This window comes from Megachile rotundata, chromosome 1, assembly GCF_050947335.1.
Source record: "Megachile rotundata isolate GNS110a chromosome 1, iyMegRotu1, whole genome shotgun sequence".
NCBI classification, from domain to species: Eukaryota; Metazoa; Arthropoda; class Insecta; order Hymenoptera; family Megachilidae; genus Megachile; species Megachile rotundata.
This window is the reverse complement of record NC_134983.1, coordinates 6,267,514-6,288,923: the sequence shown is the minus strand read 5'-3', so window position 1 is coordinate 6,288,923 and position 21,410 is coordinate 6,267,514. Positions and strand designations below refer to the sequence as shown.

The window sequence follows — 21,410 nt, the reverse complement described above, 5'->3', positions numbered from 1 at the left end:
CACAACTCTCGTTCAAACACAATTCACGCTGATTTCCGTCGGCTACCCGCGCCGCGAGTGGACATCGTTCATTTTCAACCGTGGTTTCGACGAATTTAGCTACAGTGTCGTCGCGAAAACCAGTGTCACCTGGTGCACGACGGTGAACGATCCTGGTGATATGAGTCCGTTGATCAACAACGTCGACAAAGGTTAAAAATCGTGTCAATGTCAGAGCGTTGCCACCGTGTGCGATTGATGGAAACACGGTTCGCGACCACTGTCTCACTTGGGAATTTAGAATCGATTAACATCGAAGAAAGATCCATACTGGCATGTTGCTTGATAACGAGCCGATAGTTTTCGAGGGATCTCTCCATCTTATTTTCTCTTTGGGCTTCGATAGCTGATGCGGAGGAAATACTGACATGTAAAGTTCTTTGTGTTGATATTGATCACAGGTGGGTTGAGACTAATAAGTGCATTCGACTTTGTCTTTTCGAAATTGAATAGGTTCACTGTGGAAAGCAGACATTTTTTTTAAATGATTTAAGATTTGGGGGTTCATTTTTTAAGAGGGAGGAGCCTATTAAGTAGTCTCTTGAGGAGCCTTGCCTTATGATTTACTTGCAAGGTGCGTCAGTCAGAATTAACTAAACACAGATTTAATATTAAAGTAAATGAAAAAAATTGAAATATTATGTAGTTATGTTGATATTATGCAATTGTTGGCTGTATAAATTATTGGACTTGAACTCCAAATTGAAGCGAATTAAAAACTCGAGTAAGATTAATTGCAGTTGAAGTGCGAGTGCGTCAGACTCGTTGAGGTATGGCAAGGGGTTATATGTAGAGTTTCGAGGGTTGCATTACTGAAATAAATAGTGCACATTGGAATGATCTTAATGAAGGAATATAGACTTCTAAAAAGGATAAAATTAATTTTCAAATAGTTTTCAACTAGTTTTCTTTTTGGTTATAAGCAAATTGTATTAGTGAGATGTGCAATCTTGTGTTGAAATTGTGACCCCGTGAACAAAGAAATTGTTCCCATTTCTTATAATAGTAGCTGTATGTAGTATGAATCATTTGGATCAACATTAGTTCCCTTTTCAATATTGCAGTTTTGCATAATATAAATTTTAGGGTGAAACATAAACAAAAAATATTAAATAGAATTTGTAGTCTTGTCGGTGATTGATGAATTCCATGTGAAATTAAAATACAAACAAAATTTAGCTAAGGATAGTTTCATTTTTGAGTAATCATGTACACCATAAAAGTCACATTCAGGAAATTAGCATTAAAATTGAAGTTCAGATAATAAAATTTAGTTGCAATTTATGATATAAATATTAATTGAATATTATTTAATAATATTTTGATGTATATTTGTATAAGTAAACAAAAATAATAAGCATATTTATAAGGAATAAATATTCGATAATTTTGTTCGAAAAATTAAAAAGTTTATGAAGAGAAATATTGTAGTATACATTTATAGTCTAGAGTCAATAGAACATGTAACGTAAACGTGTAATTTAACACATATGACAATTTTGATATATTGAACGTCATTACACATATGATGATAACGATGTATTACATGTAGTCGCAGAATTTCTTAATATACAATATCGACATTATATTAGTCATTAAATATCATATCATTGTATTTCTATTTATTTGTTCTTTATGATTTTCTTAGCAATCTACAGTATTTTTATAACACTTATTTATTTTCTGTTTTACATTTACGAAGGGTTAATTTTGAGAGACAAAATCTTTACCCTTAGAAAAGAGTTACAGAATTTTTTCCTTCTACCCCAATTCGCAATCTCTACTACTTAATTTAACGTAACTAATGACACAATTAGATAATTAAATAGGTTGTGTCGAATGTCCTCTAAATTCAAAAGATCAAGATCCTATTCCTAATTTAGGTTAGAAAGGAACAGAAAGAAATTGTGACCCATTAGATCGCACAAACAGCATTATTTATATCATTATTATTTATCAAGGGTCGCAGTATTTTCAGTTTGAAAATAAACTAAATTATCACTCGATATCATCGTTGGTATTAGTTTCATCACATTTTTCATTATCTTCAAATAATATGAAATAACATTGCAACCTCAACATATAATTGTGTTTAAATGGCTGGAAAAATTTTTAATAATTAGTGCATACAATCTTATGTGAATAGTTATGAGGACTAAAACTGTTCAGATTGATAATTCTTTATCAGTTACGCTATCGGTTCTGTTCTTATTATTGCTATCATTGCTATTACCCTAATTTCTCTATATTCGTTATTGATAATTATGTTTATTTCAGTAGACAATTTTACACTGCAAATAATTACAATTTTTATTTCCACAAAAATAAATTTTTATTTTAACAAAAAGTTTAATAATAATTGGAGTGCAGTCTAAATTATTTGCATTTATTATTTTAATAATACAGAATTGTTGCCTTGCAAAAAAAGCTATCGTTAACCTTATTTCAAGAACTTCATTATCTTTTTATTATTTATTATTCTTATCGTGTGTCTCGCGAAACTATACGCTTTAAAGTTGATAACATAGGTAGACAATGTCCTATTTATAATCGAACAAAAAGATAGTATTCTTATTTTGAGGGGAATAATTTCGTGATTATCACCGTTTCACTTCTTATTTCACAGACTTAGTGATCATGAAAGTAAGCTTTATCCTTGATACAAACTCATAAATATTTATTCATTATCAAGAAAAAATGATTCAGTTATGCGAATATATTAAATGTTTCACAATAAAACGAATCAAGTTTTTTAATCTTGATATCTACAGTTATCTTAAGAAAATCTATTAAATATCTTACAATAAATAAATTGTATAAATATGATTTCAACAGGTTTATACAATTTTTATTTAAACATATGATTGTATATAATTGCAGCAAACAACTGAGTTCAATAAATAATTTTATAAATTGCATTAGATGTATTTTTAATTGAATTGTATATGAATTAAAGTAGATTGTGTTTGATAATTTATTAAAATATTTGAATCAAATTTATTTAGTTTAATTACACATTGTATCAATTTTAATAAATAATTAAATTAAATTCAAAATTAATTTATATTCTTGCTAACAGTAGGAACAAACATTCTATCGTTCAGTTTACACACATGTGTATTTATTAATCACTTTTATTTTCATCTTCATTTAACATAGTTTACATAAACTATAATCTATAATATTTAAAAAATCTATAATACTAGATAAGTAATGAAATGTGAACTATGAAAAATGATCATAAGGCTTGACTTTAAGTTTAGAACACTACATATTCAGTATATAACCTAAAAATTGGTGAAAACAAGAAAGATTTGATTAGTAGATATTATCAGTTGAAAACTCTGTCATTTGCAGAGTAATCTTGAAAGTTTTATTTAAAGCAGCTTACGTGTTTATTACTATGTATCACCGGTAGTAAACGAATATCACACGGATTAATTAACACGACCGCTAAGAATATTTTTTACATTGGTTTAAATTACTTGCGGTATAAACTGGTCGCTGTTTCGAAGTAAATTTATTTTTGCATAATAAATGTACTCTGATTGCCATCAACATTCGTACACTTTTGCAAAGAATTATCTTTAAAATACAATTGATCACCGGTTATTTGCTCGTGAATCTAAATAGCTGCCTGTATAATAATTGGGTGTCAGTGGAGCGAGGTAATGATTAATCACTTCGTACAAGAATACTTAAAAACGTGAATATTTAACAGAAAATTTAGGAGGTGTCAAATAAATTTCTTTAAATGTAGATTGTACTTGCATGAAATAAATTTATATATTTCTGTTAATTTAATTTCTATTATATTAATTTTTGCAAAATTATATTTTCCTATTTAATTAATTTTTGTAAATTTATATATTGTTATTCAACTGATTTCCAGAAATTTATGTATTGCTATTTAATTAATTTTTATAAATTGATATGTTACTATTCAATTCATTTCCTGAAATTCATGTGCTGCTATTTAGTTAGTTTCAATAAATTTATATTTTTCTATATAGTTAATTTCTACAAATTCATATATTACTTTTCAATTAATTTCCAGAAATTTATGTATTGCTATTTAATTTGTTTTTATAAACTGATATATTACTACTTAATTAATTGCTTGAAATTTATGTATTGCTATTTAGTTAGTTTCAATAAATTTATATATTGCTATTTAATTAATTCCTATCAACTTATATGCTGATATAAATTTACATATTTCTATTAAATTCATTTCTGTAAATTTATATATTTCTATTAATTGTATTCCTATAAATTTTATCTCAGTAAAATAAATCCTTAGAAATTTAGTATTCTATGTTTGAAGAATGGGAGGTTTAGTATTCTTTATTGAAGAAAAGTGCGTAAACGCATACGTTATTAAACGATGTCAATGAGCAATTAATGTTTCCCGTGAAGGAGATTTATCACGTGTTCGAGAGTCTATGTGTATTGTATTTTATCACGTTGGAACGTGATAAACGTATTCGGAACGCGTTAATTAGATTGCTGAAAGCGTCGAGAAGTGCAGTTTTATTAGTAGCGTATGAAGTACACCAGATTATTGACTTGAAACTTCATTTTCCATTTCCATCAATCAAGTATGACACATTAGATAGTATTTGATTTTATAAAGTATTGTAGCAAACTGAACGCGATAATCGTACTGAAGTAACTTATGAAATTTTCTGTAGGTTCATTTCAAAATCATTGTAGCTATCAATTTTAACAGTGACATTCTTTTTCAATTTATATGAAATCGTACTAAATTAATTTATGAAATTCTCTGTAGATTCATTTCAAAATCATTGTAGCTATCAATTTTAACAGTGACATTCTTTTTCAATTTATATGAAATCGTACTGAAGTAACTTATGAAATTCTCTGTAGATTCATTTCAAAATCATTTTAGCTATCAATTTTAACGGTGACATTCTTTTTCAATTTATATGAAATAAAAATGACGTTTCTATATTATAGATAATTTCCAAATATATCTTCTTCTTATTCATACATTTAATTCTGCGTTAATTTTTATAGTAATTGCTTCTCATCCTTTTTAGAAGTAATTTGAAAGCAAATTCAAAGTTTGAAAAATTGTATGCGTCAATTGTTAAATAAGTAAGTTCTATCCAATACTTGTATGGTTCAAAATAATATTACAGATTATAATTGAATATCAATACATTTTCTAGTTTTTTAAATATTTTTATTATGTCTAAACATATATTCCGACATTTTTTTATCGTGCATAAAATATTACATTGAATTTCCGTCAATGAATGCTGGTCATTGTTGATCCATATGTTGGCCTTGTTTTGTTTAGACCGTACAACTTGAGAAGTTTTTTAATTTGAACCTTCGCAAACTTGTTAAACAATAGCACATGTATCATCAACTGTGAGAAATGTTTACTGAATGTTATAAAAGAATTTCCAAATTAAAAGTTGAAAATCAATTTTTGTATATACATAATATATAATTGTAAGAACAAATTTCTGTAATGTTATATACAAAAGTATGTTTTTTTACCATTATTTTTATACATATTCACTTATGGCATCTATAATTTTTTTTATATTTTAGCACTCGCTTCTTGGATAACAAATTAACCTAAAAATAGTAATACTTTTGATAGTAATAGAAATAGCAATATTTTTAATAGTAAATAAAAATAGCAATACTTTTAATAATAAGTGAAAGTAGTAATATTTTTATATGGCAGTCAATTTTAAATTAATCAATTAATTGATTAATCGCTGAAAGAATGTATGAAGGAGACTAACTATGTATCGAAAGTAATTGAAAGATTGTTTCTTTTTCCGAGAGCTAATCATGTAAATGTATGTAATTACGCTATAATTAAGTCTGTTAACTTAAATGGTTATCATTTACTTTTTTTTATTTTTTACACCTATTATTGTGTTCTTTATAACGCCTTGAGAACTGCAACCACGCACATTCTGCGAAAATTGTAGTGTATTTTTTAGGGTCAGTACAAAAATTAGTTATGTCCAATATTTCATTACATGAGCTGATAATCTTCGAAATATTATTTTATTACATATATAATATTTTGGTTATGGATAAATTTTCCATGAAACGCAAATAGAAAAAATACATATAGAAATATGTGTAAACGTAGTACGCCTGAAAATAGATAACCTACTTTCCATTTCTACAATGGTATCTAATTCAGATAACTTTATATAAGATTTATGAACCATAATGCAATATTCCTGTTTAGAAGATCTTTTCGTTCGTGGAGCAAAAGTCAATAAAAACAATTTGGGAATTGCAAATATGTAGAGATTATTCATTTTTAAATTTAAGTTAGGAAGTTGTGGAATTGTTAGGTAGAAATTATTGGTATGAAAATTAATAAAAGTTTAATTAAAAAGTTCGAAAGCTATGAAATTATTAAATAGACTAATTGTTAGGTAAAAATTATTTATTTGCAAATTTGAGAAGCTAGAAAGTTGCGAAGTTGTTAAATACACATCATTATGTAGAAATGATTGATTTGGAAATTTTAAAAGTTAGAAAGTTGTGAAATTATTAAGTATACCTTGTTAAGTAGAAATTATCAATTTTGAAATTTAAGTTAGGAAGTTGTGAAATTATTAGGTAGAAATTATTAACATGAAAATTTAAAAAGTTAGAAAGCTGTGAAATTATTGAGTAGACATCATTAGATAGAAATTATTAATTTGGAAATTTCAAAAGTTAGAAAGCTGTGAAATTATTAAATAGACATCGTTAGGAAGAAATTTTTTATGTGCAAACTTAAAAAGCTAGAAAATTGCGAAATTATAAAGTAGACATCATTAGCTAGAAATTACTATGTAGAATTTAATTAATATCTTGAAAAATCGAAAAGTGAAAAAGACAACATTAAATCCAACCAGATTAAAAAATTAGAAAAATGAAGAACTGAAAAATTGAAAAATTCTAAGATCTGATCAAACAGGACAGAATATCTAAAACTAAAATCACGGAAAAAGAAATATGACATATCAAAAGATCATTTTTTAAGAAACAATATTCTATCTTCCATTAGTTTATATTTTTATAGCAAGATAACAATATGCTGTTATTACTGAAACTTCCGAGTAAAATGCATAACAGCAATATATAATTCTCAGTACATTGAGAGAAAGCTGTTCTCAGAACAAGCATAAAGTATAAATTATGAATGCAAATTTACGATACATATTTATAGCAGCGAGATCATTATTCAGTTCATCCATAAAGTATTCCATCTACATAGAATCTTGGATGTACAATTATCTCATACTCTACGAATAAATTCACTTCCGTAATCAACAACTTTTGAGCAATGCATTGAAACTTTTAATTACGTTATTCCTCGACTGATGGAATCAAACATTTCGATCGAATTTCAAACATTTCATGATCGAATCAAATATCGACTGATCGAATCACACATTTCGATCGAATTTCAAACATTTCATGATCGAATCAAACATGGACTGATCGAATCAAATATTTCGATCGAATTTCAAATATTTCATGATCGAATCAAATATCGACTGATCGAATCAAACATTTCGATCGAATTTCAAATATTTCATGATCGAATCAAACATGGACTGATCGAATCAATCGATAATCAAACCTTTCTTACTGAAAATTATATTTCACTTTTAACTTTCTTAAGTGACTGGAGACTAAGGTTCACCTTGCAATTCAAATTGATCTTTAAAATTAAGTTCTGTATAATGGTTGAAAGTAAATTACTTATGATTAGAAGTTAATTTTATTTCGTGAAGTTTGAATTGATAATTTCTTACTGAAAATTATATTTTACTTTTAACTTTCTTGAGTGACTGGAAACTAAGGTTCACCTTTCAATTCAAATTGATCAAATTTAAAATTAAGTTCTGTATAATGGTTGAAAGTAAATTACTTATGATTAGAAGTTAATTTTATTTTGAGAAGTTTGAATTGATAATTAAGTTTAAATTAAAAAGTTATGCAATTCTCAATTGCAATTTACTATTTCATTAACTGAAAATTATAAACGTTAATTGTCGATTACATTAGAATCTTTAGTAGCTATTTGGAACTCTGCTAAGAACCTTTGAAAAATGATAACAATGTGAATTATTTCATGTAATAAAAATGACAGTAATAAGAATTATAGAGTTATATATTATTTCATATTATGCTGAAAGAAACTTATCGTTAGTGTAATTTTTGAAAATAATATTAAGCTAACAGAATAACTCTCATATACTATAAAGCAGTTTTTTCCAAAGTAAAACAGCGTTAGTAAGTTTCCAAAGTAAATGTAGGAAACATATAAGTTAATCTGTGAATATCACAAGTAACTGTTATTATTCCCTTGTCACTGACTCGTGATTTAATCAGTTCTATACATAGTGTTGCAAAATATCGTTTACAATCTGAACAGTTTTTTCCCCAGATGATTTCCTAATTCCAGATGCTGCGGTAGCAATATTTCATTCTTCATTAAGAATAGGTACTTAGTACACTGACATTGTGTACATAGATAAGAGAATCTTCGAAATTATTTGTACTCCGTTTCGTTCAGTCAAAAACGATCCAGCCGACTGTCACGTTCGGTATAAAATTTAATTAATTTCAATTGTAACTCCTCTTTGTTGTTCACGAAGAAACTGCGTAATTTCTTCTGGTAACGTTCTTATTGAATCATTAATATTCGATTAGGATAAATTAGTTGTACTTTCTTGCTGTTACGGAAGTGCAGTATTATTGTTCATTTGTTACGAGGATATTGGAATTTCTTTTCGAGTTAAATTAACACGTTCCACATTTTCACGAGTAAGTAAGTTTTGTTGCTTCATGGATATTTGGTTAGCTGAGTATTTTTGTCTATTTAGGTACCATAATAATTATATTAAGTTTCGAACTTTGATAAAAAATTGTATGTTTGTTTTATATGGTTTTACTTATCAATATGTCGTATGTAAATTTTATGGTGTAGTTACTGTTTATTCGATCGGTCAAATTTGCATTAATTTTTATTCTAATAATCTATTAATACATAATAATTGTATACAATTATTCTAATATATTTTTATAATATACGATAATAATTGAAGAGTCAATGCATTATATTTTATCACAGTAAAAGAATTTTTTTGATTGAATATAATAATTAATTATATTAAGAAATTTTACGCACAATTTTGACAATGTATCGTTACCTTTTGTTGTTTCTATTCAACTTATTATTTATGAATATATCGTTGTATTTACTATTTATAGTCAATTTTAGTTAGCTAATATGTATACTCAGTTTTAGTTAGTTATTATTTATCATTCATTAGTTATCATTTGTGTGATCGATCTTATTTATTTTTGTTCAAATAATCATAGCAGGTTGTGTATAAAACAAAATTCATGTAGCAAACGTTATAAAGTATTTTTCAAAGAAAGTTAGTTTTATTATATTTACACATAAAACGTCGCCAAACACTGTTCTTGATACACTTATTGAATGAATTTGCACTTTCGTATTACAGTGCGATGTTTAAAAAGTGATTAAAAATTTATTAATTAAGAATCATGATATATTAAATAATAACTCATTTATGTGAAATTCTACCACAACAATTATTCATTTAGTGTTTTGTTGGTAATTATTTATTCATCTCAAATTAACTGGACATAGTCTACAAGGTTTACCAATTAATTTCTACTAACTATTAAATTATTAATAGATTAATTATTTATTTACAAGCTATTAGCCTTATCACTAATTTACAGTATTCTCTAGTCAATAGAATCAATCAAATTCAAATCAATTAACAAATTACGATACTACAAAATCAATTGATTTTGAACAATAAAATTGTTGTTTAAAATTACGAACACTTTCTGCAACTATTATGTTTTAACAACTATGTTTTGTTCACTATGAACAAAAGTCTACTGCTAATTCGTATAACTAAAAAGTTTTAAATGCATCATTTTTGTCAGATATGGTTGTTCTAGCAGAAGGTAACTGATTTATTAAACGAGTTCGGTTAATTCTGAGATATCTTTACGATGTGTCTAGACAGAACGCAAAATATGACGGTAGCCAAACCCAATGGAACGACAACAATGGGAACGACAACGAATACTTTTATCGAGGACGAGAAGAAGCTTCAAAACAACGCGTTATTACCGCACAAGGAAGAAGAAGACGATGACGATGATGATGAAATCACGTTAGAAGATTTAGCTCCCGATGGTGGTTGGGGATGGATCGTTGCTTTTGCCATGATTGTAGTGTTCGTTAGTATTTATTTTACAGTAATATCAAATACTAATACTTCTAAAATTAGTAAACTTCTATAGTGCACTTCTATATTAACCTTTAATATTAACCCTTAATTTCATTAGAATAACATAACTGAGACAATAGAACGTTTAAGATATCAGTCCCTAAAAATGTTTCTTACAAAACTACTCATTTGTACTGACTAAGTCACTTCTGTATATTAACTTTTAATATTAACCCTTAATTTCATTAGAATAACATAACTGAGACAATAGAACGTTTAAGATATCAGTCCCTAAAAATGTTTCTTACAAAATTACTCATTTGTACTGACTAAGTCACTTCTGTATATTAACCTTTAATATTAACCCTTAATTTCATTAGAATAACATAACTGAGACAATAGAACGTTTAAAATATCAGTCCCTAAAAATGTTTCTTACAAAACTACTCATTTGTACTGACTAAGTAACTTCTGTATATTAACCTTTAATATTAACCCTTAATTTCATTAGAATAACATAACTGAGACAATAGAATGTTTAAGATATCAGTCCCTAAAAATGTTTCTTACAAAACTACTCATTTGTACTGACTAAGTTACTTCTGTATATTAACCTTTAATATTAACCCTTAATTTCATTATAATAATATAGGTGGCACACTCGGACGTTTAAGACATCAGCCAGTAAAAATGTTTCTTACAAAGCTACTCATTTCTACTGACTAAGTCACTTATTTTAATTTGAAAGAAATTATAAATAATCTTTGAAGGTTGTTTTAATATAATTCATAGCTGATTTCAGTAAATTGAAACGTTGCATATGAACAAAAATTCTGAAACGGGAAGAATTGAAAAAATAATGGTTCTCACAGAAAAATTCAAAATGTTTTTCGATTTTAATATAAAGAGCTAAAATTTTATTATAGCTAAATATTAAAGTTACATTAAAAATGTAACAGTTTGAGAAAAAAATAGTAAAATTGAAACTAAATTGGCTGGGGTAGTTTCATATTCCAGTGTGACTGCTAAAGGTTAAAAATCCATTAGATCATCTAACATTTTGTTACACGTTTTAATACTTATTTAGAAACTTATTTTTTTCAGTTTTATATTAATATAATACAGGTTCAATCTATGCAATGTTGGTAAACTAAAATACTTAATTGAGTATTTCTTTTAAGCTAGATTTTTTAAATCAATACAGCAGTTACTCTTCTAACATTTAATATTACATTACATATTTCGTTAATCTAAAATAGATGAAAGACCTTTAGTCTAATGTTAAAATATTTTATTTTTGCATTCACTGATGATTGTAACAGTTAATTAAAATGTAGTAATTTAACCTTTCAAAAGCTTGAACATTAATAGTTACATAACAATTGTGATCGCAGTAACTAATTTAGTATATAAGCAACACACATTATCTCACATTTTCTTCTTTACGATAAGCTACATTAATGGTCCAATTTAGATGATAGCTCAAATACGGTTATTTTTAAAATGCAAACACGTTTCAGTTTATTTTTTACATCTCTTTAATTTTCAACTCCTGCATTGAACTTTTCCATTGCGTTTACAACACGCATACGATCGTTCCTGATTTCTCAGAACACATTGTAAATTACTTCTCTAATCTATCATAATTAGTATCTCGATTATACAAACACAATTTATATTTGTACATCATCACAATTAGTCAAAAATAATCCTTTGAACATCATAAATGATGAATTGGTACGTCAAAATTAATTTTGATACTATGCTTAATATAATCATACGATGCTTTATTTAATGAGATTTTATAGTGTTTGATTTATTTCGTCGATAGATTACAACATTTGGACCGACAGCATCTTTTGCTATAATATTCGGTGATTTTCTTGAAGCAACAGGTCAGGCTGGTACAGCGATGACACTTTTCAATTCCATTTTTATGGTAACATTTTCCATCGCTGGTAAGTAAATATTGTCCTTCTAAATTATGTTACTATACACAATGAAATGTTTCAAAATGAGAGATTAATTTACGTACAATTGTTAAATTAAAATGTTAGACATTATTAGAGTTATTTTTAAAACACTTATATCATTGAGGTAAAAATGGATATCTGAGTACTAATAATACTAAAATGATCACAAATCGTTATTTCCTTCACTACTTATTTGTTCTTTGTTTTGATATTTATAGAATTATGACAAAATATATATTTTAGTATTGACACTTTATTTATTTACTTTATACTGACACAAGTTTCTAAGAATTTTCTATAGAATGTTAATACTTCGGAAAATTGTGAAGGTACAATTAAATAACAATTAATATACAAATTAAATTAATATACAATAAAGCAGTATAGAATCTACAAACGTACATAATCTACAAAGTCATTTTAATTATTTCAAATGATTTGATTAATGATTCGCAATAAAACGCTTTTACTTATCAAATTTGAACAAATATACCTTGCGTCTATTTGCGTCGAAAATGTCTATTAAGTACTATATCTGAGTCTTAGAAAGTGCAAATCACGTATGCAGATGAAAATTCAGTAACATGTTGCAATCTCTTGTCTTCAAATTGTCACGCACAATGTTACATCTTGTCAATATTTGAAGAAATGTGAGTAGAATGAAAACATACACAATTTATTATTGCAAACGATCCATGAATACAAAATTCTTTACTTTATTTAAAAATTTTGTATTTCATACAGCGTTAAGAATTTAAAGAAGGTAATTAAGATATACTCGTATATGTTCAAGTACACAATATTAAATACGTTTGCAATATTATGTTTTAACATTAAATTATATTTTATATTATTAATATTGTTTAATGTTATCTTAATCTGCTATTGAATACAATTGAAATTGGTAACTTCTTAAATACTTACATTTGTATTAACTATTTAAACAACGAGACAAATTAAACTTTTCTTTGAATTTGACAGTTTTATATAAACACTGAATGTACTAAAAATTATCTTCTGTAATTCAATTCATTGAAGTTGATCTTTCTGATAAATGATTAATATTATACTTCAGTCAAATAATACGTTATACTTTTCTCTAAACTTGACAATTTTACATAAACACTGATTGCACTAAAAATTATCTTTTATATTTTAACTCATTGAAATTGATCTTTCTGATGAATAATGAATACTACACTTCAGTCAAATACGTTATACTTCTCTCTAAACTTGAACATTTTTTATACAAGCACTTAACCTGACCATCGAATTTGGGCCACATACGAAAATATCACCTTTATGACTATAACATTATGTCATATATGGAAAATTGCCCCGGCTTTGTTAGTTGTAATTTCTTACAGTGAAACAAAATAAAGTGATCAAAAATTCATATATTTTACTCTATTCTAAATATTTCAATTTCAATAAATTAATTTTTACATTGCAGTTTTTAAGTTGTATGGCCATGGAATTAGGAGCACGTACGAAAATTTCACATTTATGCCTATAACATTATATGGAAAATTGTCTTAGGCCATGTAAATTATTACTAAATACATTGTTAACGACATATACATAGCATTTTGTTACTATCGTGATAATAAATTATGTGGGTGATGAGTGATTAACTGTGCGAGCGTGTCGTTAGGCCAAGTATCGATAGCACGTGAGGTGAAATTTGAATGCCATAAAAAATGTCTGCCTTCCAAAAGACTAGTTTACAACTCCCTAACCACATTATCTGAATTGAAAAGAATTACAGATATTTGGGAAAATAATGAAGATATAAAGCATACGATGTATACAGAGCATGCCGGAAGCTGTGACCAAAGCAAAGGGTGGAAACACAAGATATTAACATGTGTCAATAATGTTGTGTACAGTAGTAGTTATGTTAGTAGCTAATAAATTATTACAATTTGAACAGACCTTTCAATTTTATGGAAAACATGAAAAATGCTGAAAATTTATAGCGATAATTCGATGGTCAGAGACTCTAATTGCATCATTTTTCTTTCATTTGAAATAATTGGAATTAATTATACAGTTTAAGAATAGTAATATCTCGTGAACGTGTTTACAAATATTCTACACAGCAAACACGACTATATTTGTTTCTGGATACATGCACATCTATATCTAAACAATATGAACATAATAGTGATAACGCGTCATTGTATCATTTCGAATTGCATAAGTGCTAATTGTTATGCATTGCTAAACAGTTTCACCAGTACATCAACTGCTGATAACATTTCTTTGTGATAATAACTGTTCGTAAATGGTTGATGGAATTAGCAGGAAAACAGTAGACATTTTTGATAACGATTGTGATTAAGGAAAGAGATAATAATGAATAATGTCAAATGTACTGAACAAAAGAAAATTGATACAACTCAATAGACTAAATAGAATAGAAATAGAATAAATAGATAATACAGTTGTAGATGTGTGAAAAGTATGGAATGTCCAAAGTTTTTGCACAATGTATTGCATTACGAAATTGCTGAATTTGCAAGTTTCCAAGTATCTAAAATGAATATTCAATTTTGGAAATTATGTGTTCGAAAATTCCTATATCTGATTCTAAAAACGTGTAACTTCACAAATATTCGAATTCCTAAACATGAAAATTTCCACACTTGTAAACTTTGTAATTTTTATATTTCAGAACGTGCCATTTTAACAATTTGTAAATGCAAAAATTCGTAACTTCGAAAAGTTCCAAATCTTCAGCACACATAATTTACCCCCTGAAACCTTATGAGTACAAAATTTTGATGACATAAAGCAGATATAAATAATCGTATGTTTCATTACAGGTTTAATGACCAACACATTACTAAAAAGATATTCGATGAGGCCAGTAGGTGTGATTGGTGCAGTGTTTTTCTCGGTACCAAATGTGGGCCTAGCTTTCGTCACAAACGTGTACGAGATGGCTTTCATAAATTTTCTCCAAGGCTTGGGTCTCGGTCTGATCGTTACCATCTGCAACACGAATTTCAACGCTTATTTTGTGAAGAAAAGAGCACCGGTACATAAATGCAATTCTCGACATAATTATATTCCTCATTCTTTAGGGAAATTTTTATTTTACAGGTAATGAGTGCGGCTCAAGTCATTGTGGGCTTAGGTGGAATTGCTTATCCTATATGCATAGAAAAGATGATGAAAGCGTATGGTTTTCGAGGCAAGTATTTACTCACTCCATTTTATATCAATCGAAATTTTTGGGAATCATGAGATTTGTCGATTTTAAGGTTTGGAGATTTTGAGATTTGAGAAGTCTGTTATTTGGGGACTAGAGGATTTGGATATTCTGGAATTTAATTTGGGGATTTGGAGATTTGGAGATCATGAAATTTCGTTTGGGAATTGGAGGATTTGGGGACTTTTGGGATTTTGGGATTTGAAGATGTCAGGATTTTAGGATTTTGAGATTTGAGGATTTGGATATTCTGGAATTTAATTTGGGGATTTGCGGATTTGGAGATCACGAAATTTGGTTTGAGAATTGGAGGATTTGGGGACTTTTGGGATTTGAAGATGTCAAGATTTTAGGATTTTGAGATTTGAGGATTTGAAGATTTGGAGATTTTGGGGATTTCAGGATTTTGAGATGTAGGATTCAGGGATTTGAAGAACATGGGATTTGGGAATTCCGGTATCCTGTGATTTAGGAATTTGAAAACTAGAAAACTAAGGGATTTAAGCAAAGATTTACTTAATTACGAATTAAGAAATTTTTGAATTTTGGGATTTGGAAATTTGAAAATTCAGAATTTTGGGAATTTAAAAATGTTAATATTTGAAGATTTAGAAATGTGAAAATTTGGACATTTGAGGATTAGAAAGTTTAGAAATTTTTGAATTTGCTTGATCTTGAATCTTGTAAACCAAAGGTTTGATAATTTATATATTTGACAATTTAGAAAATTTTGTGATTCAAACGTTAAAGAAATGAAAACCTCAAAATTTGAAAAATTTTTAATTCAAAATAAGTCCAAATATTTGTTCATACAAAAACAATATTATAATATACAATTTTTCGTGATTTTATAGGAACTGCGTTAATGACAGGAGCCATGAGCTTAAACTGCATCGCAGGTATGACAATGATGCATCCGGTCGAGTGGCATGCAAAAAAACCGGAAGAAGTACGTGCCGAGAGGGCACGTCAGAGGGAAGAACAGAAATTCCGGGGAATGGTAGTTGTAGATCGTCGTTTTAGCGATTTTCTTCATGTCCCTGCGAAAACAAGATGGAGTAGCTTAACTAGTCTCAAGGGTGAAAGCGCTAAACAGGTTCCGCTTTTAATTGAATCATTAAAAGTAAGTTTCTTATTACTACAAATATTATACAGGTTCAATTTCTATCCCTTCATAATAAGTTTAGTGCTAATCATTATATTTTGTTGAACGCAGGCTCCTGCAAAGAGAGTAGCATCAATTTCTGAATTAGAAGATAGAATTCGCAATCGAATGAAGTCTGGATCAATGCGTGAGCTGTTAACCAGACGGTTGTCAACATTTTCGTCATCAAGCTTGGTTAACTTAGTGACAGGCATTGGTGGTGTAGGAGATATAAGGCAGCATCATTCGGAAAAAAGCAAAGAGAAACGAAAAGAGAAAGGAGTTCAAGTATCTATGAAGGAAGAGGAGGCTGGGAAAAGTCAATTACAGTATGTAAATGTATTACAGTTTCTATTATTTATCATTTTTTATACAAATAAAATTCTTCAAATTTATAAATTTGCCAACTTACAAATACTTCAGTACTCACAAGTACAGTACATTTTCAAGTTTTCAAATTTATAAATTTACCAACTTACAAATACTCCAGTACTCACAAGTACAGTAAATTTTCAAGTTTTCAAATTCGGAAAGTTTCAAAATTTCTAAAGTCTCAAATATCCAAATTCCCAAATTCTTATATTTTTAATTTGCAAATCCTCAAGTTCTCAAGTTTCCAAATTCTCAAATATCAAGTTCTCAAATTCTCAAATCTTCTAATCCTCAAATCCTCAAATTTACAAGTTCCTAAATTGATAACTTCTTATATTCCCAAATACTCACGTCCCCATGTTCTCAAATTCCCAAAATCCCAAATTTCAAAACTCTCAAATCCTCAAGTCGTCAAGTCTCCAAATTCTCAAATCTTCACAATCTTGTATTTCCAAACTCTCAAATTCTCAAGTCTTCAAGTCTTCAAATTCTCAGATCTCCACATTCTTCTATTTCCAAACTCTCAAATCCCCATGTTTTTTAGTTTCTAACTTCTCAAATGTTCAAGTCCCAAAATCATGTATTACCAAATTCTCAAGCACCCAATTTGCCAAATGATTCACTTCTAAAATTCTCAAATCCCCAAATTCCTGAATTCCCAAATTCCCAAATCCACAAATTTTCAAATTCCTAAGTTTAAAAATTTCTAAGTTTCCAAATACGTAATTTACAAAATTTACAAGTTCCCAAATACTCGAAACAGTAGATTGCACATATTGAACTAATGAAAATATTTTTCTCATCCATACAGAGAAATTTTTGGCGATCTTCTGGAGATATCACTGTTGAAGAATTGCGGTTTCATGAACATTTGTTTGGGTATCAGTTTTGTCTTAACTAGTGATTTCATATTTTCCTGTTTATTACCACTGATGATAACTAACAGTGGTTACACGAAAAGTGAGGCAGCTCTAGCAATCACTATATGTGCAGCTGCAGAATTGGTATCCAAAGTATTGCTTGCAATTTTCACTTTGGTTGTGAAGGTTAAAGCGAAATACTTATTCTTCATCGCCATGATCTGCATGGCGTTCGCAAAAGCTGGTGAGTAATTTAAATACACGAGATATAGTAATTTTACACTTTTGACGTTTTCGTATTGTTAACATAGTCAACCTTTTGCGGTCGTATTAAATTTGGTCATGGGTGTCGTACTAGTCGGAATTAATTTCCCTTGAAAGAGCAGTGATACATAATATGTAAGATTACGAAGAATGAATAAGATTTATTAATTCTTTTGTGAATTTACCATCAATATAATCGATAAAATTGCTCACTTTTTGGATTCTCGTCGTTACATTTGCATTTCTGGAAACATTTTCATTCAAATGTAACATCCAAAATATTTGGAGAAATCTTCCCTTTCGAAATATATTTCTAAAAAATGGTATATTTCCAACATGCTCCTTAGTCCAATAATATTTCATATTAGGATCTGGTATAGTACCCATGTTAAAGATCACGCCCAAAAAAGCTGTTAACTCTTCTTTCGTCGCATCGATCCAGTTATTCGATGTTGATCGATCAGATAAGCTCTGCTGTCCTATTTTATTTTTGGCATATTTATTTGTTTCTAGTACAATTGTTTCAAGTAGTATATCTGTGAAAAAGAGTTTGAAAAAGTCGATAGGTTCGGTGCAATTAACAGATGCATTAGGTCCAACAATCTTAGATCCTGTCGAAAAATTGGTTTTTGATTGCGGTTGAATAAAGTATAAGATCAGTATGGTTCCTTTCTGTGGTGGCTGAAAGCAGACATACGATTGCAAAGGGTTAATACAATACATTATCTTTGTTAATAATATGGCATCATATAGATAATGCAGTACATTGTCTTTGTTGTTAGTACAATATAACGCAGTTAACCTACAAGGCTTCAATCTATAGATGAAACATGTTTGCTTCATGCTATACAATAGATTTTTAACATTCTTTTTTTCTTAAAATTGAGATTAAACACGATTTAACTTGGACTAAATTTATTGGTTTAATTGACAATAATAGTTTTCTGATTATTAAAATGGTTTTCTGATGATTAAAGTAGTTTTCTGAGGAACCTATCTTCAGTGTAAATCATAGGATAGATGTAATGTTTGTATCAAGCAAACACAACGAGGATCAAGTTTAAATTTTATTTATAATTTCTTTCTACAGGCTACCTGTTATACAGTGAAACTTTAGTAGGCACGTTTGCGATGATAGCCGTTATCGGAATCGTTAGATCATGGTTATTAGTTCCCCAACCATTGGCCATCATAGAAGATATCAGTATTGATAAATTTGCCTCGGCGTACGGAATTTATGGTGGTATTAGCGGTGTGACTTCTATATTATGTGGTCCGATCGTTGGTAAGTAAACTATCATAATTTCATTTTTTCAAGTCAAATCAATTTAAAATTGAAACTTTCAAATTTTAAAGAATGTTTCACTTAAGACGAACATTTAAATTTATACTACTATTAAATATAGAAAATATATTAAAGCTAAAGAATGTCTTAATTATAGAAAAAATAAATAACAAGGTGAATTTTTATATTATATCAAAATTTGTACACAATATTAAAATTCACGTATAGTCATTAAATGTATATTCTGAAATCATATAACTTGCTATTAGTTACTTTTCTATTTTTCTAGACCGATAAACATATTTTTTATTGCGCACTTCTATTTCTATACCGTTAACACTAAACTACCAAAGCAGTAAAATGACCAGTTCAAAGTTTCTTATTATAAGTCTTATAAGATAACCTAATTTGTTAAAGTAATTTTCCATTTAAAAATGAAGAATTAATATCTATATTAATTTACCTTTTGTCATTCGTTTATTTAGTTTTCAATTTTATTTTTAATTTCAAAGTAAGTATAAATTGAACGCTGGTAGGTTTAGCGTTAATGATTAACGAATAGACTGAACATAAAAAATGTTACTTTCGTCTCCGCCTTCCTCTACGATTTCTAATATATCCTGTTTTATAATCGGAGTTTAAAGTGTAAGCGATCGTTTTTCAGGGTTGTTGAAGGACTGGACCAACAGCTTTGTGGTCTGTCAGCTCGCTCTTATATTAATGAACGTCCTGTTCGTTATTCCATGGGCAATACAGTTCCTTTCAGTAGGTTTACCAAAGAGGGGGAAGGAACGAGCGGATAAAATTGCCGCCCAAACTTCCGGTTCCCTTTCTGCAGATTGACGCTAACGGAGAGAGAAGGAGAAAGACCTTGTGCGTAAAGCACGTTTCTACTATTTAACATTAGGAATCCTTTTGTACAAATAGAAGATCAAAATACTTGTTTGACGATGCTTTTACCAAAGTATGAATGTTCTTTGAATGAAAGCTACTGTAAATTGGCAAGTACTGGACAGCAGAAAGTAACCCTCGAATGGCGGATCAAATATTCCACATTTCTTTAATTCTCAGACACTGAAATTTTTAAACGAAAGATTGTCATACATTTAAAAAGTATTTAAACAGATAGTATGAAACTTATGAAATCATTTGAAATGATAAACTTAGAAAATGATAAATTATATTTCAAAAGTAAATTCAAGTTTGAAAATATTTAATTAAGAAATATCGGACTTCGTGATGCAAGGGTTAATACAGCGACAGAAGAAACGTACAAATTTGTTTTTTAGTATGATAAATAATGAATTTAGATATTTTATCGAGCGAATCAGTTGAAATTAGTACCGTCATTTTTTTACTAATTAAATATTTGAAAAGTTGCGATTGGAGAAGTTTGCAAAGTGAACAGTGATATATTGAATGTATATAAGTGAATAATTTAATAACATAAACGAAATTTTGAATAAATGTTTTGTACTGGAATTGTTGTAATTATTACCTTGAAGCTACTGAAGAAAGGAATGAGTGTAAAATATTTTTAATGAACCTTTGGTTATAATTTTGATAAGTGTGATGGGTATCAAATACCACGTCACAATAATAGTGATGTAGTATATTATACTACTTATACAGTAATGATATATTATACTATATTATTGTTAGCATACATTGAACAGTAACTATAATAATAGTATATAATAGTCTAGTTGCAAGTTAAATATTTTTAACTTCAGCTAAATATTTGATATCAGAAATTAATAAGTTCCCTAATAGTTCCTTGATGGTATCATCAAGGATATTTACTGAAAATTTCTAAGCATATATTTGTACGTTAAAATAACTACTTATACAGTAATGATATATTATACTATCTTACTGTTAGCATACATTGAACAGTAAGTATAATAATAGTATATAATAGTCTAGTTGCAAGTTAAACATTTTTAACTTCAGCTAAATATTTGATATCAGAAATT

At 28.2% G+C, this 21,410-nt stretch overlaps 1 protein-coding gene across 6 annotated transcripts; it reads left to right on the top strand.

The window, feature by feature from the left end:
* The first annotated feature begins 14 nt into the window (after nt 1–14).
* On the top strand, nt 15–20,916 carry LOC100875848 (uncharacterized). Of its 6 annotated transcripts, none has more exons than XM_012279507.2 (10): nt 15–440; nt 10,113–10,329; nt 12,151–12,277; nt 15,121–15,335; nt 15,401–15,491; nt 16,364–16,632; nt 16,726–16,982; nt 17,837–18,129; nt 19,240–19,434; nt 20,099–20,916. In XM_012279507.2, exons 2-10 carry the CDS (start codon nt 10,123–10,125, stop codon nt 20,275–20,277), a joined length of 1,833 nt encoding a protein of 610 aa, XP_012134897.1. In that variant the 5' UTR covers nt 15–440; nt 10,113–10,122; the 3' UTR covers nt 20,278–20,916. The 6 variants fall into 6 exon arrangements, with proteins under 6 accessions (XP_012134897.1, XP_012134895.1, XP_076393448.1 ...); XM_012279505.2 differs by having other exon boundaries at nt 10,109–10,329; XM_076537333.1 differs by lacking the exon at nt 15–440 and adding an exon at nt 8,591–8,719 and having other exon boundaries at nt 10,109–10,329.
* The last annotated feature ends 494 nt before the right edge of the window (nt 20,917–21,410 follow it).

Coding starts and splice junctions, on each gene's coding strand:
- LOC100875848 (XM_012279507.2), top strand. CDS start 10,123: ATGACGGTAGCCAAACCCAATGGAACGACAACAATGGGAACGACAACG. Junction 16,983..17,836: donor GCTGGGAAAAGTCAATTACA/GTATGTAAATGT, acceptor TCATCCATACAG/AGAAATTTTTGGCGATCTTC. Junction 18,130..19,239: donor CATGGCGTTCGCAAAAGCTG/GTGAGTAATTTA, acceptor TTCTTTCTACAG/GCTACCTGTTATACAGTGAA.